The 27,590-nt window shown below is 38.7% G+C and overlaps 1 protein-coding gene across 3 annotated transcripts in view; it reads right to left on the bottom strand.

Moving 5' to 3' along the window:
- Window positions 1-27,590, bottom strand: part of PITPNC1 (phosphatidylinositol transfer protein cytoplasmic 1) — a 177,431-nt gene that overhangs the window by 51,147 nt on the left and 98,694 nt on the right. For all 3 annotated transcript variants that reach the window (XM_042454823.1, XM_042454825.1, XM_042454826.1), the window contains exons 3-5: window positions 22,195-22,283; window positions 17,917-17,924; window positions 6,698-6,769 (exon numbers count right to left, since the gene is read on the bottom strand). In XM_042454823.1, coding sequence (XP_042310757.1) covers window positions 6,698-6,769; window positions 17,917-17,924; window positions 22,195-22,283 — 169 coding nt within the window. The remainder of the gene's footprint in view (window positions 1-6,697; window positions 6,770-17,916; window positions 17,925-22,194; window positions 22,284-27,590) is intronic.

Genomic DNA, 27,590 nt, shown 5'->3' with positions numbered 1-27,590 from the left:
AACGTTTTTAAAGTGTTATTTTTCTTCTTTCTGGCAATTCTAAATATACCTATTTGGCAGAAATCCTACTGAATACAGTTTCTTACAAGTAGATCTACACAAGAAAGGCCATCACGTGTTAAATGTGTATCTGCTTTTCTGCTAGAATTTCACCGAGTCTGTTGGACAGAAGGCAATCTTGGAAAAGTACAAGGACCATGCTGCTGAACAACTAACTGTTCTTAGTATCAGATGAGAATTACAAAGGCAAAAAGACAATCATGTTTACACAACTTGAAAAAAATTAAAACCTAAGGTTACTGGAGTTTATGCTATTCAGTCATAAGTAACAGGCTTGTATATATGGTATTTATTTTAGCTCACGTAGCAATTTTCCACCTTAGGGTCACCATAAATCAGAAAAAACTTGAAAGCATACGACAACAACAACAACAATGTAATTTTTACCCTCTTGTCTATTTGCAAAGGGCAAAAACAAGGGAAATATATGGCTGGGGACCAGTGAGCTGCAACGTGTGATTTTAATCTTTATGGATGGGCGTTAACCCAGAACTATTATGCTGCATTCAATTTAATACAGAAGCCTCTAACAACAACACCCTTGTGTCAGCATTTTTATTGCAAAGCCTCAGCTCTTTGGCATTTTCGAATTGGCCAACTCAATGTAATTAAAAAACAAACAAACCACTAGCTATAGAAAAATCCTGATTCACGAAAATGAAACTTTTCTTCAAGAGGAAAAAAAGATTAGGAATCTGGCTTATTCGGTCATCCCAAATTGTTTCATATAGAATTAAGTGCCTCCAGATGGAAATGAACTAACCATTGTGCTACATATTGACATCATGCATGTGGACTTCAGCTCATGCACTGCCACTGCCACTTCCCTTCCATTCAAAACCCACCACACTTCCAGGTATGCTGTGCGGGGAGTGGGATTCCTAGGCAACTGGGAAATCAGTTCCACCATCAGTCCTAGTTTATGCTGGTAAATAGACAGCATTGGGATATAGCATATAATTTGTGTAAGCACACTGAAAGCCAAAATGGAGACTAGCGCCTTTCTCTTCATGATGTTGGTAGCACTTCAGTTCTTTTCCTGTGGGAGAAGGTCATCAAAGTACAGTCATCGCTCCATATTTGCGGCTTTGATATTTGCGGATTTGATTATTCACTGATTTCATTAATATGTTCTCTCTAGGACTGTCTAGGCCATCCAGTGCAACTCTGTGGTCAACTTTAACTAAAAGTTGCACTGAAAGACCATTTGTAGCTACTCCAGTGCCATTCTATGGTCAGTGTATGTTGGACATTGACCACAGAGTTGCACTGGAGGACCTAGAGATTCCTAGAGAGGTGTCCTCTCAGGTAAAAACAGTGTTTTTGTTAATTGTGTTTTTTCCATATTCATGGGGGTCTTTTTCCCCTAATCTTAGCGAATATGGAGGGACAACTGTATGTCTTTTGTCAACAAAAGACTCATTTGATGACTGTCTCCTGTGGGAAGAGGACTGAAATGTTATGATGTCATACAGTAAGGCACAGAAACAGGTACTACTCTCTGGGTCCATGTCAGTTTTCTTTTCCAGTGCAATAAGACTCTGAATTTGTCACCAGCAGTTTCTGGAATTGCAGAATACAATTCCATTGCATCGGTTTGCTCCAGCAGTGAACAGCAAACAATGTTAATAAAAAAATGGATCCATTTCCCTCCCTTTCTGAATGAGCATAAATTACTGAATGTTAAATCAACACTTATGTAAATCCCTTTACTTTAGTTGGAACTAGCTGTTAGATTTAGGCCAAGGGCTTGGCTTGTTCAGTTAGCAACCTTCTAGAAAGATACTCTGGAATGATTAGTTGTTTTCCTTGGAACTACACATAAATGTTTTCCCAATCCTGCAAAGTATTATAAATCACTTTCTTGCTATTCTTGATAATTACTTTCTTAGCTTGGCTACATTTACACTCAGAACTGCGAATGTAATCTGAAATGACAATGATTTTTTAAAACTTATTTTTGTTATGTTCTGGCACATTAAGAATTATAAAACGCAGTGATGATACATTTGAACATAAGCCACTGAGACACAGACCATATCTATATAATAACAGCATTTTGCAGAACTGAAATTTCTGTGTAAAACAGGATTCCCTCCATTTAGACGATCTCCCCTACTGAATGAAGCTTCATACATAATGACAAAAGACATCTGCTATTATCCAGCTGGCTTTCATATTCTTTGGCTATTAATTTGTCAAATGCCATTGTTGTTATTCATCGCCATCAAGCATGCGTACACTAGAAAATTGCCTCTCAGTTTCCATTTGATAAATGGTCAGTTTTGAAACACTCATTTAAAAAACAAATCTCTGCTATGATGAGGCCAAGAAGTGCATTAACTTATATTGTTTCCATTATCTGTAGAGGTTTTATATGTTGCTTTCAATGGATCAGCATTTTTAGCTTTATATATCTAAATTCCATCTGACTGTAGAAGCATATAATCTGCACTTTTAAGATGGAAATAGCTTTTGCCAATTGCTTCTATAAAGGATGGCTTTTAAGAATATTATTCAGCTTTACTGATGACAAAGCCAAATCTCTCTAAATATGGTGGCCTTTATGACATCATTGACTCATGCAGAAATTTACTATATTATTATCTAATATTTATTTATTTAAGATTTGTGTACGTTTTATAGGCTAACATTTATTCTGGCATAAGGTTTGATAGATGAAAGCCTAGTTTATTACAAAACCTTACAACACAATACACATTAGCTTGTAATATGCTAGTGTCCTCCTCCTCCTCCTTGACTTGTTATTTTTTTATGATGCCTCAAGTATGAGGAAGGAGTAAGCTTGTTTTCTGCTGCTCCAGAGAACAGGACCTGGAACAATGGATGTAAGGAACAGGAAGAGATTCCACCTAAACATTAGGAGGAACGTCCTGAGAGTAAGGGCTGTTTGACAGTAGAACACACTCCCTTGGAGTGTGGTGTGGTCTCCTTCTTTGGAAGTCTTTAAACAGAGGCTGGTTGGCCATCTTTCAGGGATGCTTTAATTGAGAGTTCCTGCATGGCAGAATGGGGTTGGACTGGATGGCCCTTGTGGTCTCTTCCAACTCTACAATTCTATGATTCTAAATCTGTGGTTATTTTTGCTACAGCTAAATCCACATGGTACCCACAGAAGATACAAAGCTGGTTCACAGTGTCAGACTACTGTTCTATTTTGCCCAGATTAATATCTGCTTTCCATTTGATATAACCATAACATCCTGCAATAAAACAGCCTGAAAGTGTAAAAAGGATGTCCTGATTAAAATTAGCTGATAGCTCAGGTTATATTTTTATTAATTTTATTGCTTACTACCTTAGACCAGCATACCTTTGTTGTTGTTTACCTTCACGTCGTTTCTGATTTATAGCAATCCTAAAGTGACCCTATCATGGATTTTTCATGGGTTGAGAGTGTTTGATTCACTCAAGGTCACCCAGAGTGTTCCCATGGCTGAACAGGGAAATGAACCACAACCTCCAGAGTCCAAGTCCTAAGCTCAAACCTGGCTCTCAAACATATCATACATAATTAGCATCCCTTATAGAAAGCTATAAAAGATCTGTTTAAGTTAGATGAATTAGATACTTCAAACTTGTAATTCCATTCAAGATGTCATGTTCGTGGTTATGTAAAATGAAAAAGCCTATGTACTAAGTTAGTAGTGAGACAGAGTAGTGGACATAGATTGTGGTGATTTCAGTTCCAATCCTCATTCAACCATAGAATCCACTGGACAGCAGCCTTGGGCAAGTCACTGTATCTCAGCCTAGTCTAACTTACAGGACTGTTGCAGGAATAAATCTGGATATCTTCATAAACACTGTCCTGAGTATCTTAAAATACATGAACAATGCTGAATGGGGTTGGGATGGGGTACAAAAATCCTTAGGCACCTAGGCAGTGAAAAAGCAAAATAAATGTTGGCATTACAACAGACCAAAGCATAGATACCATGTCTGTTGCTAAATCTCAACATACCCAAAAGTTTTATCACAGGAAAATAGTAAGCAGAAATCGAGCTGGACAATAGTGCCTTTCTCTGTGCCTTACCACATGACATCATAGCACTTCAGTTCTCTTCCTGAAGGAGATGATTTAAAAGCACATCTTTTGTCTAGCTGGAAAAATCCATTTGACAAAAGACGGATCTCTTCCAGCAGGCTTTTCCAAACTGATCTCCTCAGAATTTTTACTCTTCATTTGTTTAGCTGTACCCACCGGACTTTGATCTCGATTTATTTTATTAAGCATTTTATTGGGAATTGTTTTTAATGGTATTTTAGGGTGGGAGGGAGATTAGGGAACTCGGATCTAATATGTCCTGTTATGCTTTTATCTACTTATAGTCATATTTGACATTATTGTTTTTGTTTGTTGTTACCCACTTTGATCAAATACAAGGAGAGGCAGGATAAAAATTATTATTATTATTATTATTATTATTATTATTATTATTATTATTATTATTAATATTATTATTATTTGTTGCTGCAGGATTCCTGGTTCTTCCCAGGATAAGTCCTCTTTAATCGCGACGTGTGAGAAAATCTTTCCCGCAATTGCACAAATGTCCTGGGAAAATGCCTTTTAAACCACTGATTTCCTCCCGTGTGATAAAGTCCTGAAGCAGAATCTGTTAAAAACTTTCTTGTAACAGGACAATAAATCATAAGGATCCATTGAGGGATAATCAGAAAAGAAAACAGAGAGTTACCCCAAACTTTTTGTGGCACTTGCCATGATTCTTTAAGTGCTCATTTAGGCAAGCATGTCACTTCACTTTGCAGATATTACTTTATGTTCTAGACACCACTCCATCTATTTTTTTACTTCACAATGGCTATTCAGTAGCAGTCTAACAATCTTGGACTTTATTTTGATGCTGTTCAATACTGTATATCAAAGTGCAGTATACACGTGTTCATTGTGTGCCTTCAAGTCGATGACTTACGGTGATCCTAAGGCCAACCTGTCACACTATTTTCTTAGAAAGGTTTATCAGAGGACGTTTCCTATTACCTTCCTCAGAGGCTGAGAGAGTGCCGTGACCAAGGCTACCCAGTGGTTTCTCATGCCACAGTATGCATATCTCACTGGAAAATCAATTGAGGAAGTTTGCAAATATAGTGGCAACTATTCACATTTATATTTACATTTCTGTTTTGTTTTGTCTTTTAGATTTAGTACATTATCATATTTCCAGTATCCTCTTGTGTCCTCTGCAACTTCTCAGATGTGAACAGGGGAATATCAGGTTATCAAGAAACATGCGTTCATAGGTAAACTGCAGCTACGGTTCACAGCTGTTAAAATTTGAGCTAAAAAAGAAGAACCATAGCAACTAAAGCCTGACAAACCGGCTATTAGCTAAAAATAAAACATTTCCCCCCCTACACCAGTCTTAGATTACAGGCCTTTAAAGGCATGGTGTCAGTTATCTAAGTGTAAGCAGTTCGCATAAAGCTATGGCTTTAATCCATAAAATTAGAATGCAATGCTTACATATATCTCAGATCAATGCAGTAACAAAAATTTTACTATCTTTTTATTTCCATTTATATTAATTTACTTTTGCAATGCCAGTTCACCACAAATGGTGGTTGCTACTTGAAGTGGGTCAAATTCCATTATGATTAGATCCTGTATTCATATGAAACTATCTTCTATTCAGTTCTGCTCAGCACAGCAATATAATACACCTACTAGTATTTCCACTTCCTTTTTTCTTTCTGTATTCAGGACTGCCTATCTGCCTGCCTCCTAGGTGAATTAGGTAGGTCAGGGATGGGGATCATAAGCCTCTCCAGATGTTGTTAAGCTGCAGTCCCACAATACCTGGTGGTTCACACATCTCCCAACCTATTCTAAGGGGACTCTGACCTAAGAAAACATATACAGGTTGAGCCACCCTTATTTGAAATGCTTGGGACCAAAAGTGTTTTGGATTTCAGATTTTTTATATTTTGCAATATTTGCATATACATAATGAGATATCTTGGAGATGGGACCCAAATCTAAACATGAAATCAATTTACGTTTAGTATACACCTTATATACAATATTTTAAATATGTTTGTGCATGAAATAAAGTTTATGTGCACTGAACCATCAGAAAGCAAAGGTGTCACTTACCTCAGCCAACCATGTAGACAATTTTGGATTTTGGAGGATTTTGGAATCCGTGATAAGGGAGATTCAACCTGCACCATATTCTATATATTTGTTAGTCTTTAGGGTGCCACATGTATCCTTGTTGTTTTGCTTAAAGAGTTTTTAAAATTTATTTTCTAAATCTTATCACTTTCTCAGGTATTTCTACAAGCTTGAAGTCAGATAGTTAAATTAAACCACAAGATTACATATGTGTTTCTTTGGATAATGGATATCAATAGCCAAATAAAAATGATGGTGAGCACTGTAACCAAAAATGGAGTATGGTCTGGCTACTCATCTTTTTATCATCAGCCTAAAAAGAAGTGAGGTTAAAGATACTATACCTATATAACATAAAACATAAAATATGGAGCTGGCTGTAAGAATTAATGGGAAAATAATATGCTCGCTCTGAACTGTAATGGAATATTTTAAAGCACATTTTATATTTAATCTAGAAAAGGAATTAATACTTACATTATCATTGCTTCCTTTGTTGTCCTCATATTTTGTCTCTATGTGAATGGAGAATTTGGGCAAAAATGAACACTGCAAAGAAAATGAAAATGAAATGAAACAACTGCAGCCATTAATGACTTTTCTAGTTCATATGCCTATTGTAATCTATCAGCTTTAATATTTTTAGGATATAAGAAAAAGTAATTATTGGCTTCTATCTGTACATCAAGAAAAATTGAATGTTTGCACCAACTTTGTCAGAGAATTATGGAATACATGCTTCTGAATAAGAATAGGTGCTTCAGATACAGAACAATCAAGGCTAGAAAAACAGATAATACTTCTAGACACCTGTTTCCATTATGGGGAGTCAGGGATGTTTTTAGATTCAAAACCTAGAAATGGATGGAAAACTATATTAGTCCACAAATTCTAGAAGCATCACAGTTGTGAGCAGAATTTTTCAGCCTTGAGAATGGTGTCACAGGCTCCTGGAAGATACCAGTTCCTCAGCCTTTGCTACAAAGGAGCACAATTTTGAATGTTAAGACAGAAGCATCAATAATTTATTTAATAATTTATTTCAGGGGCATACAAGAGTAACCTAACAGGGGAAATGAAACTTTATATGTAACAGCTTAACAGCTATTTCACCTGAGAAGAAAACAATTATGGGAAGAAGATTACTGCTCATATCCAACTATATGGTCCCAGTTACAGCAGACCCACTGATTTAATGATACTTTTTCAAGTCAACATTTATACATATTCCATGGATCCGGTGGACCTGTTCTAGCTGAGACTAACAATTTTGGTCTTGGAGAAAAAAAGACAAAAGCAAAGGAAGAAAATGGTGCCCAAACCTTTTGCCACTCTCTGATTCTCTACTCCAACTCATCCCAAGACATTTTTTCCCCTCGGAGGTCCAAAGATTTCTGTATTAATCTAAATCTGCTTTAGCTAGCAACCTGCTTTACTCCTAATGTGATCCATCTTGGGTTCCTCTCTGGGAGAAAGGCAGCATATAAATAAAATAAAATGAATAAAAATAAATTGCAACTTTATAATTAACAAACTATAATTTTTAATTGATTTATTTTTGCCTGGCTTATCTGAGGATAAAATGGCTTATAACTTTATACTTCTAGACACCTGTTTCACATTATGGGGAGTCAGGGATGTTTTTAGATGCAAAACCTAGAAATGGATGGAAAATTGTATTAGTCCACAAATTCTAGAAGCATCATAGTTGTGAGCAGAATTTACTCTAAAATAAGGGCTGTAGCCACAACACAGCCAAAATAAGGATACGGCCCCCAATAAGAATTCTGCCCCATTGCCATTTTCCTTCAGTTCCCAATCTCTAGCATTGCAGAGAGTGCGATACTGAAAATCATTCATACTTAGAACCCTTATACTTACTGTGTTCACATTCCCCAAGTAAATTTGCCTGTCCCTTTCTTTGGATGCATAAACTATATTTCTAAACACTCAAGTTTTAAGTTCTTGCAATGCTAGAAATTTGGGGACTAAAGAAAAATTCATTGGGGGCAGGACTTTTGTTTGAGAAAGGCAATGACCTCCTTATTCTGCACCTGCAAAGAAACACCCTTGTCTAAAGTACAACACGAAGCCATTGCCCTCGTATATTTTAACATTTCAAATGGAGTACAATATGCAAAAAACCCTGAAATATTGCTGAGATCTACTTTGATGGAGAGGTTTTCCAGCTTTGTAGTGGAATACCTAAATGTTCCAGGTTCAATCGCTGACAAATCCATTCTTTAAAAGAAGGATCAAGTAGCAAGTAATGGAAAGAACCATGGGTTTTTCCTAAGAGTTAGGCTGCTGATGCCATTCAGTAGATGGTATTAGGTTTGCTGGGCAAAAAGTCTGACCAGTCTAAGATAAGGCACATTGCTATGCTCCTGGGAACCTTATTAATTATGGTTCCATGATTTATGTCAGGAGGGTTCCTCTTGGGATATTCTGAACAGTGGAAAGAAGATTTTCCTTAATTATTCTCTCTTCTGCATCTCACAGCATCATGTCTCATGTTGTTCTGGAGTGTATACCCATGTTTTGAGGTAGATTTTTGTGGCTCCTTCTAGGCTGGAGACTGCAAGGTAAGGCAGATTGGCAGAAATCTCCTCCTCTGCCAGCAGAAATGCTCCATTGGATGACAAGCTTTCTTGTCATGGGAGGTAGATTTTGGACCAAACATCTCACTACTCTCCTTCCCCTTTCCACTCCTTCTTTACAGATCTCAAAAATTATAATAAAAATAAAAATTAATGGCAAAATCTGCATGTCACTCACTTTTTCTTCCATACAGAAGCAAATCGAAAAAGTGTCTTTTTTCTTGTTGTGATACTTGGATCACATTCTTTAGTAAAAATAAACCTAACAACTCATGTTTAAATCTAGAAAAAAATGTAAAATTAAAAGAATATAAAATTCATCTGCATTCAAAGGTTGTGATAATAAGTCTGAAAATACACAGAGCTTGCTGATAGCAACAAATTCAGAATGGAAAATTTCAGGGATGACCTTTTAAAAGCCTTTCAGAGACATCCTCTCCTTTGTTATATTATTATTTGCCATCAAGTTGACTTTGACTTATGATGACCCTATTAAGGAGAGACCTCCAAGAGCCCTAGTCATCAATTGCCCTGCTCAGGTCTTGTAAACTCAGGGCCATGGTTTCCTTGATTGAATTAATTCACCTGTAATATGATCTTCTTTTCCCACTGCCTCCCAGTTTTCCTGGTTTCATTGTCTCTTCCAATAAGTCATGTCATCTCATGGTATGTCCAAAGCATGACAGATTAGTTAAGTTATCTTGGCTTCTAGGGAATGTTCAGGCATGATTTGCTCTGGGACCCATTTATTTCTCGTTTTAGCAGTCTGTGGTATCTGTACAACTCTCCTCCAGTGTCATATTTCAAATTAGTTGATTTTATTCCTGTCAGTTTTCTTCACTATCCAGCTTTCAAAACCATACATAGAAATCTGAGATACTATGCTGTGGATTATTCTGATTATGGTATTTAATACTACCCATTTAAAATTTTTAAAGCAATTCTAATACCTCTCTTTGCCATGTTTTTTTAACTGCACATACTGTGTGATATACTCTATAGGCTAAAATCCAATTAACTTCCAATTGTACTGATCTAGATTTCAATGTAAGTTACTAGCTATATTTTGAGCTTCATCACATGCAATCAGTAATGGGCATTATGACTTGGCAGAGTTAGGAACTATGTATGCATCACATGCTGGGCTGTTTATTGTAGCCGAAGAAGGCTTTTCTCTCTCTTTAGAGACACCAAGTTCATTTATGGAATAATTCAGATTCAGATCCAGGGTGCAAACACAGGAAATTGTGTTTGTGAGTATAGTGGTGTTTTGCCCCATCTCTCCTGAACATATGTTCCTCACAATACAAATCTGTCAGTTTATCAGTATGCATGGTACATAAAGAAATACAACAGGGTGAAATTTCTAATTTTATATCATAAAGAAAGTTGCCAGGTGGTTCTCTGAGTCAAGAATACTATTGTATAAGACTCTCACATCAATACAACAGCGTTTAAATGTTTACAATATTGGTCAACAAATGTGCACAGAAAACAGCCAGCTTTTCATATTATATTACTGAAAAAACTACTTCCAAATCACCAAAACACTAATACATTTTTGTAACACAGTGTAACTTTTTGAACTCCCTCACCCAGCTTTCTGGGCTCACTTTACCTTGCAGCTCCCCAAATCAATTTGTTTCCTAGGCAGGTGTGTAGGATTGTTGTACAGCAGGTTATTTTAGCACATGAGAGAAAAAGATTCACAAGCACCTCTTTTGATCCTTGGCAGTAAAAATGCATGCGTAACATATTAAATAAACATTTGCTGCACTTTATTTGACACTCCAAATCTGCTGTTATGTGAGAAGGCTGCTTCAGCTTTGCCTAATAGTAGGGCCAGCCCTGCCAATGAAGAATTTACTTGGTCTGTGATTTTATCTTTTATCTAGACTAGGATCTAGGTGTCCCATGCTTTCTATTTTTTTAAGAAAGAAGGCCAATTAAATGAGTTCAGACCTTGGACAGCTCCTTTCAAGCTCAGACAAAGACTTAGCATGTCACTGCCTCAATGATATGGAAACCGGGAGATGACATTGTCTGTAACTGCCTAGCCATGCATAGTTTACTACATAGCAGTGGCAAATAAGTGCCTAGCCAAGTACTAATTTACCATCACCTGCATGTGAGATCACTACTGCTTTATAATGCCATACTACCACAGAACTCATTACCCCAACTTCTAAACGTACCATGTCAGGTAAGATGCCTATGCAACTTCTGACACAATGTTCATAGGTATGATGAGAACAAAAGCATAACAAGAATGCATGAGCATCCCTATTTTCATCTGTGTAGTCTTGGAGGGTATGGAATTAAAGCAGGAGAGAACTAGTTTAAATGCCAAGACATCTTTTTGAGTACTTCCTTGACAAAAGGAGAAGAGAAAACCAGCTACAGAAAACCACAGCTAGATTTTCAATTCACTGCAGGCACTTTTTTAAAAAAAGGCTATTTTTAATTCGATGATTAGTTAATGTTATTATGCCAATAAGGAAGCAATACAAAGATAGTATAATATATGTAAACCAAAATAAGTGGCAAAGAATTAGAAGGCACAGAAGACAAAATACATAGCATTATTCAGTCAGCCTAAGGTGGCTACTACGAAATCAGCCTTGCCATAGCAATGGCATTTGAAGTAGCTGAAAGGAGTACCATGTTCTGAAATAAAATATAATTTTATAAATAAAATTGTATCTTGCTACTCTTTCACCTAAGTAGAACCTGTGATTCACAATCAAGCAAAACAATATTTCTTGTTTCAATGTCCACTGTGAACCTTTTACAGAAAAGCCAAACAGATGCTGAAGTCATCCCTAATTTCTTTGCTCTTTAGAAATATTAATTCTAAATCACTTGAAATTAGTTCAGGTCTCTCAAATAATAAATGTAATTGTTTTCCAGAGTAGGGAAGGCACATTCATAGAAATAGATTTGCTTTCATACCACCTGCTTTATTCAGAAAGTACGTCATTCAGTTTCTACGGAGAACCTAGACACTACAGTTGCTAAACTGATGATTTCCAAGGTTTTATGTGTTCTGTCATTTTTCACACCTGATTTGTGACAAAGCTTTTGGTCCTAAACTCAATGGAATTACTAGTTGTCTAGTATGGATTACTGTATCTTTAATTAGTAACTTCCCTTTTTAACCATTATTTTTTCAGAGGGTCTTCTGCTATGCAATTAGACACCTCTTGTACACGTATGCTGCACCTGCTTTTGACTTCTTGCAGCACCAGGTTTTCAAATTCAAGGAGACACTGGAAGAAAGTCAAGCCATCAACCATGTTAGATCCTGAGAGTCAAGTGATCCAAAAGATCCAATTCTGGCCAATGACCATTATATTTCAGCTAGTGTTGCTGATTCACTCAATTAGGCAAGTTCTGAGTGAAAGAATACACTGCTAGGCCATCTCCCCTCTGCTTCTAGGATCTTCCTATTCTTACTTTCCTCTTGCCGATTCACTATCTGCCTGCCTGTTGCTTCTCTGGACAGTCTTGTCCTGTTATGCTCTTCAACCACAGGATGAATGGCATTGGCTTTGCTTATTTGTTTGGGTTATACAGGCTTCATTTTAGGTCATCTAGCTCTTGAGTGCAGCCACCCTATAACCACTGGAATATATTATTGCCATCAGAGACAGATAATTTGATCTCAAATATGTAGAATCTTCAAGACTTCATGACTGACCTTCACAGTTGCAAGATTTGTTGTGTCATCTAAATAATCACTTGACGTGTTTAATTTTAATTAAGTTAAAATAAATGAAAAGCCTCTCCAGCATTCTGCCAAGTCACACTCTTCTGGAACAATCTGCAGGTGTTACCGTTAGGCAGCGCTGAACTCTTGCTGCCATCTACAGGAGCAGGAGACTGTTTCTGATAGCTGCAGCTGCTACTGCTTTAGAGACTATCATCTATCACCACTGCCTGAAGTATATTGCTGAGGATCCATATTTATTTATATATTTCAGGAAATTTCTGCCCTGCCTTTCATACCCCTCAAACGGCCTCTAGATTAAATACAAATAAATACGTTTAAAATTAAAAGAAGAGCACAAGAGGGACATTAAACAATGGGTCTAGGCCAAAAACACACTGCTGTAACAAAAGAGTGAAAGAGATTAAAGCAGAATAGAAAGCAAGGCTCTAGGAGGTATCTCATTCATAGTGAGAGTGAATTCATTTCAAGTCAAAGCTGACCTGATGGGAAATAACAACATGAAAGTATTTGGGTCATTCCTAAAACTCAGAAGAGAGTGGGCCAGTTCTGCAACACAATGTTGAGACATGGAGCAGGGAATAAGATATTGAATGCATTGCAGAAGCAGGAGAAAGTGATCATTTAGACCAGTGATCCCCAAACAGTGCCCTTTAAGGGATTTTGGACTTCAGCTCCCAGAATTCCAGACTATTGGCCAATATGGCTGAGGTGAAGTCCAAAGCTGAAGTCCAAAATCTCTTAAAGGGCACAGTTTGGGGCGCAGTTTGGGGACCACTGATTAAGACCATCTGGTTTCATGCCTTTAAGGATTTCTATGGCTAATAAGACGACTATAAAAATTATAAGCAAGTGGAAATGACAAAGAATGGGTTTAATATATTTTGGAAAGTGAATGGTACTGGTGGAAGTTCCTGGTGAGTAGAACATTGTAAACCAGTACTTCCATTAATTCCATCCAAATGTGGAGACAGTACTGTGGTAATTTTATAGCCGTTTTGGTTTACCTTTGGTTCCACTAATGTTACTGGACCCATTACAAACTGAAGTCTCTCATAAAATGGCAAGATAAACTGCTCTGTCCCTTGGGACCCTGGAGGACTGCACTTCCCATTTTTGCCCATCCACAAACATTGGCCTAAATCAGATTTTAGTCTGGAATAGAGTAAACCATTGGATCTATAAGATTTTTCCCTACATGTTGGCTCACCATTCAACAATGGATTGAATGGGTGTACTCTAACTGGAACTAACTATAGGATGTTGTTTCATTTTTGTTTCACTCTCCTCCAGTGACCAACAGTGCTCCCTCCCATGCTGGGGAGAGGGGGTACTGTTGGCCACTTCATTGCATTTGGTGGATTTTTGAAATCCCTTACTTGTTTCAGGCCTGGGTGGGCCTTTTATCCAAAAAGATAGTAAGTGAATGGTCTGAATTCAACAAGGAGTGGTCAGTTTCACCACCTCAGAGGCACTGGTTGATGCTATTGTCCAACTGGAGAATGGCACACACAAATCACTCCCAAAATGGTTTTTGGGTGTGGGATCACAGGGACCCCTGGAGCTAATGCAAAAATGTGGTCTGTGGGCCATCTCTTCCCCACCCCACTAAGAACAGACACAGTCTCCTAAAATATATCCACCAGATCAGACTGGAACCATTTTAAAAAGATGCCTGCCAAATCCAATCCCCACAAGAATGTTGCTATGGTTAATGTGGTATCAAAAACTAAAGAGAAATCATGCAGCATCAACAGGGATCCACTTCACTTCTCCATTTCCTGATTCACCAAGGCAGAAAAAGGTATTACAGTCCTCAAACAAGGCTTGAATCTACATTAGAAATGTTACAAGTTTTCTGTATCATCTGCAGAAGTTTGGAGTTGAACCTCCATTAGCTGGGCAAGTACATTCCCATGTCCATATGTATGAAGGACAGTGGATGCTATGTGCTGATGCTGACACTGGGGACACATCTTGTTCTCCCCCAAGACCTTAATTATGTGGTGTTAAGACATTACTGCTCTGTCACTAAAAATTGGCATTTTGGGGAAAAACCAGGAATGATACTTTCAATGTGACAGATCTTGGTACTATATACAAATAAGTAATTTGCTTTGTAACACTGACTAATGGATCCAATGCTCTTTCCTCCCCATTTCACTCCACCGCAGTATAAACTCAGTTCTTGTCATCTAACCTGCATCCTGAAATGGAAGTGGGAAGTAATGGTTTTGCAAAGCAGCCAACTTTCCTTGACTAAAACCTGCATGTTATTAGGTGAGTGGAAGCACATCAAAATTGGGTAAGGCAGGCTCCAGATCCTGTTACTGCCACTTATACTGACAGAATAGTTACAACCGATAGAAGTAAACAATAAATCTGTAGTCTATTGTCTTCGCATGTCCAATGTGGCATGGTAACCTAGTTTATTGGAAAGTGTTGGTAATGGAGTGGCTGAATTTCTTTAATAGGGCAGGAAATGAATAAGCATTTGCCCTCAGGAAAGAAAGCAAGGAAATTGACACCATTTCCTGAGAGACAGAGAGAGAGCTAGTAGAGAGAGGCTGTGTTTGATATTTACTGCTGCACACATCTCAAGCTTTTCAACACTTTAAAAGTAAACCAATTTATTTTAGACAAAGCTTGGAAGCTGTTGCTTTCTGACAGAGTGTGGAATGTCTGATGCATCCACTCTAGCTGTATAACAATCAAAAGCACATGTGCTGCACAAATATATTGCCATGAATGTCTGTTTTTCCTTAGAATGTATCATCTGTCTGTCCACTTAGCACTTTACACACTGAATGAAAATTATAATAGTATTTCTGTCTATAACTGAAAACATATAATCATGCCATAGTGTATGCCTGATCAAATATTAGTGAAGTAAATGAAAGTTTGAAACTACTGCCTTTACATTGACAATACAGCAGAGACAGAATATTTTGATCTGCAAAATACAGCTGGCCCTTCTTATACATGGATATACGATTTGAAAATGTTCAAAAAAGTATAAATTTCAAATACCAAACCTTGATTTTCCATTTTTTATAAGGGACACCATTTTGCTATGTCATTATATTTTGTTATCCATGGGGACTCCAGCGCCTGCGGGTAGCTACTGAGAGGGCCCTCTCCTGTGTTCCCACTAAATGTACCTGTGGGAGGACAGAGATAAGGGCCTCCCCCTGCAGAACTCAAAACATAAGCTGGTTTGTAAGGGAAAATATGGTCTTTCAAAGAGTATATTCAATTAAAAAACTATTTATAAAACATTCAAATTCAAAACAATTAAAACACTTAAAAACACAATGCATATTAAAACAGTATAGTCAGTTATACACCAGTCCACACTGGTTAGCCAGAACCAAAGGCCTATTTAAACAATTTTGCCCATTGGAGAAAAGACAACAGAAAGGAGGCAGATTGAATCTACCCCAGGAGGAAATTTCGAAGTCTAGGAACAGACACTGAGAAGGCTCTCCAATGTGCTCACCAAATGAGCCTGGTAAAAATCTATTCTGTTCAGTATAGTACACTCACAATTGTATCTGTATCTTTCATTTCTGCATTAAAAAACACTAATTTCTTATACTCTTTTCTGGGCACTGAGCCCAAGTTTTAATTTTGTCTTAAGATTGCAGAGTTCTCCAGATGCTGTAGCTAAATTGATGGCCATTTTATAAGTTAACAAAAGATACAATAAAAACTGAAACTTGACTACCAGCACTTTGAAGTCCTTGTTATTTTTTATGTTTATGTGATTTTTTTCTATTATGGAATCATAGAATCATAGAATTGGAAGAGACCGCAAGGGCCATCCAGTCCAACCCCATTCTGTCATGCAGGAAATCTCAATCAAAGCATCTCCAACAGATGGCCATCCAGCCTCTGTTTAAAGACCTCCAAGGAGGGAGACTCCACTACACTCCGAGGAAGGAGTGTGTTCCACTGTCAAACAGCCCTTACTGTCAGGAAGTTCCTCCTAATGTTGAGGTGGAATCTCTTTTCCTGGAGCTTGCATCCATTGCTCCGGGTCCTGTTCTCTGGAGCAGCAGAAAACAAGCTTGCTCTCTCCTCAGTATGACATCCCTTCAAATATTTAAACAAGGCTATCATATCACCCCTTAACCTTCTCTTCTCCAGGCTAAACATCCCCAGCTCCTTGAGTCGTTCCTCATAGGGCATGGTTTCCAGACCCTTCACCATTTTGGTCGCCCTCCTTTGGACACGCTCCAGTTTCTCAATGTCCTTTTAAAATTGTGGTGCCCAGAACTGGACACAATGTTCCAGGTGGGGCCTGACCAGAGCAGAATAGAGTGGCACTATTACTTCCCTTGATCTAAACACTATACTTCTATTGATGCAGCCTAAAATTGCATTGGCTTTGTTAGCTGCTACATCGCACTGTTTACTCATGTTCAATTTGTGCTCTACTTGGACTCCGAGATTCCTTTCACACGTAGTTTCATTCAGCCAGGTGTCCCCCATCCTATATCTGTGCATTTCATTTTTCTGCCTTAAGTGCAGTCCCTTACATTTCTCCGTGTTGAAGTTCATTTTGTTAGCTTTGGCCCAGCTTTTTTGAATTTTGGTCCTGTCTTCTGGAGTATTAGCTACTCCTCCTAGTTTGGTGTCATCTGCAAATTTGATAAGTATGCCCCCAATTCTGTCATCCAAGTCAGTGATAAAGATGTTGAATAGCACTGGGCCCAGGACAGAACCCTGTGGGACCCCACTGGTCACTTCAATCCAGGATGAAAAGGAGCCATTGTTGAGCACCCTTTGGGTTTGGCCAGTCAACCAATTACAAATCCATGTAACAGTTACTTTGTCTAGCCCACATTTTACAAGCTTGTTTGCAAGAATATCATGGGGAACCCTGTCAAAGGCCTTACTGAAATCAAGATATACTATATCCACAGCATTACCTTCATCTACCAAGCTGGTAATTTTATCAAAAAAAGAGATCAGGTTTGACTGGTATGACTTGTTTCTCTGAAACCCATGTGGACTTTTTGTGATTATGGCATTGCTTTCTAGATGTTCACAGACTCTCTGTTTAATAATCTGCTTTAGAATCTTCCCTGGTATAGATGTCAGACTAACTGGACGATCATGGTGTAAATGGTGTAAATTACTGCTAATGGGTGGCAAAATATATCAAGTTTTTGAAATTATCATAATATTAGGATAAATAATTGATAAGATCCTCCTAAGATTAGTTACAATATCCAGTTATATAAAAGAACTATCCATCTTCCATTGAATATTCTATTAAACTACTTTGAGAGCCCACTGCATAGTTTGACTACCAATTCTCTCAAAATTAATTAAGATGACAAAGAGTAAGAAAAACTTACCGTGTATTCTGATCCAAGTTTGCCCAATGGAAAGAGAAGAAAAAGAAAAAACAATGATATAATTATTTTGCTGATCACATAGCTTTAATTAAAATGCAAATAAATTTTAACAATTGAGCTGACTAGTGATAATAATGTAGTCCCTGTGGATTATTTGAGACAGAACACAGTGTAGAAGACCAAGATTTCTATTTTATTTCTTTAATAACTGGTTTAATAACTGGCAAGACAAAAATTAGAAAACAGGGCTACTGAAACATAAAGGCAGCAAATATTCCTGCATAATTCTTGATCTTCTGCCCCCGCTATGGCTGGGTCTCCATGGACCGGGATACTTTGGAAGCAGCCTGGAGTATTCTGACCCTGGAGCTGCCCTAATATCCTCCTCTTACCTGGGGCCCTCTATTGCGATGCTGTGCTGGCTGGTGCTGAGTCAGCAAGTTGCTCACTCTGACACATGGCCCAATTTCCAGTTTTCGTGTAAATAGTCCACACAATGCACTCCCTCCTTTAGAATGGTTTTAAAAAACTCACTATTTGTTCCAGATTTCCCCAGAATATCCGAAGCCTTCTGTTGTGACACCAAGCAGCTATTTACAATGCCTCTCACTGTGCTACCTGGTGTGGCATTAGCAAGCCACTAGCCTTGAGGTTAAAATGAAGGAACACCTCTATTGCGATGCTGGGTGGCTGTTCACATGCATGTCTTGCTGTGCTGCCTGGCATGGACCTGGCAAGTTGATCACTCTTGGGTCAAAACAAGGCAGCAAGCATCAATCACATGGCTGGACCCTTAGTTTTTACCTCAGAGCAAGTGACTTGCTGCTGCTACACTGAGTATGTATTGTAAACAGCTGCCTGGTATCACAATGGATTTTCCCTAGGGAGTCCCCAGAAAGGCACTGCACATGTTAAACTCTCACCTAGGTCAGCTGGAGGGAAAAATCTATTTGATTCTTTCTGCCAGGATAGTGGGTCTTCTAATTCTTATTCTCCCTCCCTTTACTCAGGCATTTGTCTCCATTGAAGTAAGCCAGTTTCCATAAAGATAAAAAGATAAGTCTAGGTCTGCAGGTCAGATTTTGCTGTGGTACAGTAAACAATTTGCACCATTGCAACCTGTCTTGTCACAGTTCAGATCTAGTCAGTGGCCAAACCTGCCCTTCTTGCAAGGTTAGGTTTCATTGGGAGCTCTGATGCACTGAGGTGGACCTTAAAATGCCACACAACAAGTGCTGGATGAGCTTCGGTTTCCTTCTTATATCTATGATGTAAAGTTCCTTGTGCAGCCCAGCTGTCTATTTTAGCCTCAGCTGAAACAGGTAATAGCAACAGTGTGAACTGGCGCTTACAGCACGTGGTGATATGTTTGGGCCACAAATATATCTAGGAACCATCAAAGGATAGAGCAAGGATGAAGGCCAAGATGGAATAACTCTGATCTATTACACTAAAATCTAAAAGATACATTATGGCCTCTTACAGACTGCCAAAATAAAGCTGCTTCGGGTCTCTTTGGAGGTATGCTATTTAAATGATGCATGCATCCTAAGAATCCGGAAGCTGTACCAAAAGCTGCACTCCAGTGCTTAGGAACTGAGTGTGGCTTTGGTGCGACCTCCAGACTCTTAGGATGCATGCATCATTTAAATAGCATACCTCCAAAGAGACCTGAAGCAGCTTTATTTTGGCAGTCTGTAACAGGCCAAAGCTATCTTTTTTAAAATTACTTTTGAAAAGAAAAATTGTAGAAATTTCTAGAGATGCAGATAGGTTAGCTATCAAAGGAGTTTATCACACAGGAGGAATTTCTCTTAATTTTGAATGAAAAGAAAGTGGGGCCAGAACGCATTTACGTGAATTCTCTAGTTCAGTGAATTTACGTGAATTTGAATTGCATTCAGACTGACTTCCCATTGCCCGAAAATAGCTTGCCATTGTCCAAAATTGCATGTGAGCACCTCTCACACAATAATGTTAAACCCCATGATTGCGTTCAGACTGACTTCCCATTGCCCGAAATTGCGTGTGGTGGTCTATCACGCAGTAACATCAAACCCCATGATTGCGTTCGGATTGCCATTGGATTATAGTTCCAATTTCCCTTGTCTGATAAACTCCAAAGGGTCATGTTGCACTTTAAAAACTATATTTATTATGGCTCCAGCTTTCAAAGACTGAAATTTACTTCATCAGATGCAGGAAGCGTTATCCCCAATTGCAGGTATATCACAATTTGTTGTTCTTGTGGAATTGTAAGAAATCATATAAGATGGAAATGATGTACCTTCAGTACTTGAATGGCATTTGAGACGTTCCACCAGGACTTCAAAAATCAAGTTTCAGCAACATTTATCCACCTTGGAGGGAGCAGCTGGTGAACCCACTGCGAGTGTGGCTGTGAATGTAGTCTTGATTTTATTGCCACTCCTTTTGCAGCTGCTCTGAGCTGTATGGAAGCTCTCCTAGTGCCTTCATAGGTTTACCCAATTATTTCAGAAGCCCAGCCCTGTAAGAAGCCCTGTACAACTCAGAGCAGCTTCAGGAGGAGTGAAGCCAACCACGAGTACAGCCAACCGGTGTACTTTATGGAGACTACATGTACCCACATAATGGACATATAGGCACACCGATCAGCAGTCTACTGATTGCTACACATCTTGAAATGCTGCCTCCTGCCATCTAGAACACACCACAAAATCCACTTTCTACAGCTTAACCCAAATGTACAACCACATCTGTTCTGATTTTCTGGACAATGACTCATAACTTGAGGATTTACATTAGACTTTTCTTAGACTACAGCAATCATTCAATTCAATTTTTTAAAGCAGATCAACAAAGCCACACTGGTACCAAGAACAATCTACTATAGGACAATTCTAGAAGAGAACGTGACAGAATATCAGTTGTAGCTCTCTATAGCTCTCCAGTATCTAATCAAGAATCTACAGCACATTCTGGACTATGATAATTTCCTGTCACAGGCCTTGGCTGATAGGTCATTCCTTGCTTAAAGGCAACCACCTAGCCTAAAATAGGTCCTGCCAGCAACAACAGGGCACAAAATGGGCACCAAAAAAACAGGGACCAGATCAAGTAATAGAACCAGATGCCAGTTCGGTCCCCCTATCTGCTCAGGTTTTTGTTGTAACTAACAAAAACATCAACCACAGCATCAAGGTTTGTGCACCTACTCATATGCCAGCATGAAGTATGACATTATCTCACAGAATGCCAAGAATGAGAATATGTGGAAACTATATCAAGCTTTACTGCTGATCTACAGGTGGTCATCCTTGAACAAAGGACTTTCAAAGGGGGACTGCAATTTAAAACCACTAAATTACAAATTTTTAGTAAACTCCCCTCATCTAGGTCTAAATAGAGACATTTTTCCCTGTCCCACTGAAGCAATTATTTAACTCTGCTACTAAATTGACTGGGGTGCATCTACACTGTAGAAATAATGCAGTTTGACACCACTTTAAGTGCTTTACTTCCATCCTATGACATCCTAGGATTTCTAGTTTACAAGGTCTTTAGCCTTCTCTGCCAAATCCTGAATTCTGTAGAATGGAGCAATGGCAGTTAAAATGGTGTCAAAATGCATTATTATCACCAGGCAGGGCCAGCTCCATCAGGGCCAGCCTGAAGGAAGGAGACTCCACTCTCCATAACTGCCATCCGCCGGCCTGAGAGGGAGTTCACCAGGCAGGTCCAGCTCCATCAGGACTAGCCTGGAAGAAGGAAGAGCCCTCCCTTCAATCCATCTGCCTTGCTCCAGGCCTCAGAGGGAGAGAAGAACCACTGGACCTCATCCCCTTTCCCTCCACCATTCCCTTCTCCTTTTGTGTCGTGTCTTTTAGATTGTAAGCCTGAGGGCAGGGAACTGTCTGATTAAAAATAATTGTAAGCCGCCCTGAGAGCCATTAGGGCTGAAGGGCGGGATATAAATACCTAAATAAATAAAAAATATTTCTACAGTGTAGATGCACCCTGGGTTATCGGTTGTCTCTGCCAACGGACTGTGCTTTTATTTTACATGAATTCAATTTATTTTTTAATTTAATTCCCTCTGGCCTCACTGCTTACAATTCTTCCTCTCATCCTACCTAATAATCTGATGTATGCCTGCAGATGAGGATCACGCTTCATGCATCAGATGAAGCAGACTTGAAATCCACAAATGCTTATGCCAATTTATTCATTATAAAACAACCCTTTAAAACTGAAATCAGTCTGTCTTAAAACAAACAAATAAACAAGCCAATGTACCTGTAATTGTGTATGGGTAGTAATTCCACGCCTTCTCTGTAACATAAAATATTTTGGGGACAACAGCTCTTGCCCAGCTTGGAAGTTTGCTGTAAAAAGAAACAAAAAGTCATTTAAATTTTCCCGTAAGAATCAACAGATGGAAGATACAGTGACTTTACACCAGGATATGAGTAAGAGAAGAGAAAATTTATGTTCAGATTGCCAAACATAGCTTTGAGAATTCATATATTGCTTGTGTAGCAACAGCCTGTACTGTAACATGCTTTGCATATTTTATACTATTCTGAGCCTCAAAGTAAGTGATGGCTGTCAAAGAATTCTATCCCCCTCCTCCCGTCTGCTACTCAGTCTTTTAAAGCACAAGTATGATCAGTGATGGCTGTTGCCTTCCATACCAGCAGGGCAGTGAATCCATTATGGCAGTGGGGCTGCCAGCGTTGCTCATGGGGGCGGGGATGCGAGACATGGAGGCCCTGATAACAACAACTCTGCCTCCTCTTCTTCTCAAACCTTTTATGTCTTGGAGGGGAAGAGAATGGCCAGGAGAGCATTTGAAGCCTCTGCCTGAGGAAGGAGGAAGAGAGCTATTTCCTTACAAGAAGTTAAAATATGAATATACATGAATAAAAATATGCACACTAAACAAACAAAATATTTTTATTGATAGACTACATCAAGAGCCAGGGGGCATAACGTCAATATGTAGATGTGAAGGGGGGTCACAAAGGCAAAGGTTTTGAGAACCATTGCATTATGGGTTTTAGTCAAGAATCTGAGCAACCTATCCAAGGTGCTAAACTGATTGGGGATAGGATCCAATACCATGGATAGGTTTCTTTGAGGATGTAGGAGCAAGTAAATTTTAATCCCTTATTCCAAATATCCTCCCCATTGCTTTATCTATCTATTTTCCCCAGATTTGTTGACCATTTAACTTTAATTTATTCTTCTTCAGTACTAAACCTCAGCAATAGTTCATATGTTTGACTAATCAAACACAATTGTTTTTCAAATTCAGACGTTTCTCCCTCATATTGTAATTTTCTAAGGTCTTCCTTTACTCTCTCTTAGTTGATAACATCCTAAATAACTTTTTTAAAAGTTCAGACTGAAACCCAGAGTAGATCCAGTGGTGTGACTTGGCTAAAGATTACACAGACAGTCACAACCCATTTTATCTGCAAGAGATTTCACTGACTCCCATATGTTCATGTTTTAGAACCAGTTTAATATTCCTATCACACACACTTTTATGAAGCATGATTGATTTAATTTGGTTTAACAAAATTATTGCACATGACTCCACCAAGGAGAGCACTTTTCTCATAGTTCTCGAGAGTGAATTTGTAAAGAATTACAACATGGAATATCCCCCTCCCCACTTAGTAGCCAGGCATCAATAATGTTATATTCAGGCATCAATAATTTATTATAATATAGAAAAAAGCACAAAATTGTCTGTACTATGAAAGTGTTCTTCAGAATAAATGTTTTAAGTAGTAACTTGGAAATGATAGAAGCCTAGTTCTATGTCTCATTTTAATGAGTCTAAATGGCCATACCAGTGTTTCTAGTGCCTAATCAACTTTGAGAGGTGGGATAAATACTAAAAAATTAATTACAATAATAACAGTATCTCAGTATCTCTCTGTTAGAGATCCAAAATGTTATATTCACATTGCCATTCACATTGCAATGGACATTTTTAACATCTGTCTCATTCTCTCAGTTGTAGAATTGTTTTCTTTTGCGTCCCACATCCCACATGGATGCTAAAATAGCAAAATTAAAATACCACTATGGGGGAAAGTGCTGCTTGACTTGTGAGTACACAGATATAAGTTCCCCTCTTCTGCTGGAAAGAATTGATTGAAGAACTGAAAATTAAAATGGGCTGTTGGAAAATGTTGAAAGAATTGAATATGTTTAGCCTAAAAGTGAAGAGTATTAAGGGTGCAGTTCAAGAGTGGTTCTTGTCCAAACAGTTAACTTTGCAGAAACATTTTCTACATTTACCTGGGGGGTGCATACTGATTGTTTTCAAATATATAAAATGGTGAACATTTATTAATGAATTTATTGAAACTAAGGGGGGAAAGCAATACTTTTTTTTAAAGTTGGTAAATGTAAGAGAAAGACAAAATAGGCAGTGGTACTACTAGTAGTTAGCAACAGAATATGCTGCCTGAGTATGTTGTGTAAAATCCTTAGTGGTGGATTTTAATGTAAAGGCTTGCAAGGCATTTGTTAGGAATGCTTCAAACATAGTACACTCTGTCTTTGGACTAAAGATTGGACAAATTAATCTACTGCAATGCTTTCAGTCCTGTGAATTTACAACAGAAGTGGTTTTCTTCCACAGGGTGTTTTTATGGCATTTGAGTTTTCCACTGGTTTCAATAAAACGATGACTGCTGGATTTTAGATGTTCAATGCTTGTTCTATTTACATATTAAAAATGTGAATCAGGGATCTTTTTAAAAAAATATTTCTTAACCCCTTAAGGATTAAATAAAAGACATATTTTAAGTAATCAAAACTGGCATTTATAAGTGAAGAGCTCTCTCTCACACACATCCAATTATGGAGATGTGATTTCTTTTTGAAGGTGAAGAAACAGGGTACATCAAACAAATTTCAGAAATTTGCACACTGTTCTTTCACTCCAAATCAGTGAATATGTAATTGTTTTGTGTGATGTGAATGAGCTGGAATGAGTACTGCACACCTCAGGCTTATGCTCTTCCTTCTCCAGCCTTCTTAGGAGAAGGGTACAGAAACTTCCACTTGGCCAAATCATGGTGTATAATGTTATCCACGAGGACTGAAATGCATTAGATCCCATCTTATCTTGGAATCTAAGAAGGGCCAGTCCTGGTTAGTACTTGGATGTGAGAGTGCCAACGAATACCAGATGCTGTAGGCTATCTTTCAGAGGAAGGAATTGGCAAAATCACCTCAGAGCATTCCTTGCCTAAGAAAACCCTATGAAATTCATGGGGTTGCCATAAATCAACAGTCAATTTGAAGGCACATACACAGATAGTTTTATCCAGACTGATGACATAAGCTGTGGTTCACTAAAAATGGAAACAAAAGCTTTCAAATTCCACTTTTAAGCCAAAAAAGAAGTGAAAGGAAGAAAAGTATGGGAGCCCAAGCCTTACTATAGATAATTCTGGCTTGTTTATTCCAAGCTTAACCATGGTCAGATTTTCAATAGGGAAGAGAAGGTAAGTCCTTATCCACCAAATATAATTTTCAACATTCTTACATACAGAGGCTGGGGTGGGAATCTGGAGAGGTGTTCAGGAAGACTGCTGGAAAACACATGCTTTCCCAGTGCAAAGTATAACAAAATCCAAAATACCTTTATTAGACCAACCAAAGGCTTCTAAATCCAACATGTCTTTTGTTGACATAATAAAGGTCTTACTGTAACATGCATTTTTAGATTTTGTAATATTTTGCTGCTCGGACAGCATGGAGACCCATAGATATGATTTTTTTTTTATTTGCCATTGTAGAGTCTCTAAAGATCTCCCATGTTGTGGAAGATGGTCTGAGGAAACACAGACCCACCCTGACATTTTCTCCTTATCTTTGAAGTCAAAGTCTGGTTCTCCCAAATGGCTTGATCTTTTTATCCCACATGTTGCTAGAGCTCTGTTTAGCTACACATCCCAGCTTCTTCTGTTCCCCACAATATCCTGGATGTCTTGCCTCTACATATTCATTGGGGATGACTCCAACAAGTGTAACCATTCCCTCATCCAAGGGGAAATCAATAGAAAAAGATGCCCAAAACAGCATTTCTTGGAACTAGGGTAACTTATCATGGCACTACATTTCTGTGGTGGTGGGAGTGCATGTTCCTTTAAGGCAAGAGACTATGGTGACAGTAGCAGTGCTGCTGGTAGGGCCTCCCATGTCAGACAGGTTTTTGCTGAAGAGCCAGACTAAAAGTGCAAAACAGTTGTAGTGGCAATAGATTAGCTTTAACTTTGAAAGTTAATCAACATCCATATTGTTTGTTTTGTCCCACTTAAGTCTTTGTGTTAAGTGCATCGGTGTGGACCTGAGGTTCATTCTGGGAAGTTTGTTTCATACAGAATTCCATGCCATTATTACATTTTTTATTCCACTCTTTGTCTGAGAAGCTACAGGCAGTGAAAGGGGCACTTCCCTCTCTATTCTCTCGACAAGTCTGTATGTTAGGCTGAGAGACAATGATCTTGCTTGGCAATACTGACCCTTCATTAACCTACATGTCTAAACAGTCATCTGAACCCAGGTCTTCCAGACCACAATCTGATACTAAGCAATATATCATGCTGGCTTTCAGTGGGCCCTTTATATAGCAAAGAGCTATGCTCCAAGAACAATTCATACTCTTGTTTCCACTGATGCAAATCTTAATCATGTGTTTTATGTCAAGTAATTGTTTTATGTAGAACACCATCTTTCAAACTTGCTGCCTTCAGGGAACACTTTCTATAGCAACTTATTGCAGAGGATAAGAGACCAAGTGAATGCCAACAGCTAGTTGGGACTATACCATATCTGTCCCTATCTTTTCGATCATCCGATCCCCCTATATCAAAAGAACGTATGTCTGAGAAACAGAGTAGTGTTGGAGTAGTGGTTTGAATGTTGGACTAATACTATGGGAGGCCAGAGTTAGTCATGTCTCTTGTCTCAATCTCTCTCATACAAAGTCCATCAATTTTAATGGTGCACTTCTGAGTTGCAATACATCTACAGTGCATGAGTTGAGGCCAAATTGTGTGTTTGTACAACATAGACATTATAACAATATATATGAGAGGAACATGTATCCAGGTTTGCTCAAGTGAAGGAAAGACAATCTAGAAATCTCTTTTATAGATGAAAAAGAGCTTCCCTAAAGTCCTGAAAAGAAATATCAACAAAAACCCCTTAATTCTGGAAAATTAAATGTTATTACAGGAGCCAGTGTGATTTAGTAGTTTGAGTGTTGGACAAGGGAGATCAGGGTTCAAATCCCTGCTTGGCCATGGAAAACCACTGGGTGACTTTGAGCTAGCCATACTCACTCAGCCTTAGCAAGGACGTAGCCGGGGGGGGGGGGGGGTGGGGGGTCGGAACCCCCCCATCAGGTCCTGGGGGCATTCAAGCTCCTTCCTCCCCCCTCCCCTCCATTAAAACCACGGCGAGGGAACAGAGGAAAGACAAAACAAAAGTTCCTCTTTTCCCTCTCCGTGGCTTTAATGGAGGGGGGAGGGAGGAGGAAGGAGGAAGAGAGGGAGGGGGAGAGAGACAGACAGAGAGAGAGAGAGAGAGAGAGAGGGAGTCCCTATGACTCGCTTTCCTTTCCTTCAGAGTCCTGCTTCCTCCTCCTCCTCCCCCCCCCC

The sequence above is a fragment of the Sceloporus undulatus genome, chromosome 2, assembly GCF_019175285.1.
Source record: "Sceloporus undulatus isolate JIND9_A2432 ecotype Alabama chromosome 2, SceUnd_v1.1, whole genome shotgun sequence".
NCBI lineage: Eukaryota > Metazoa > Chordata > Lepidosauria > Squamata > Phrynosomatidae > Sceloporus > Sceloporus undulatus.
This window is presented reverse-complemented; position numbering and strand designations above follow the sequence as displayed.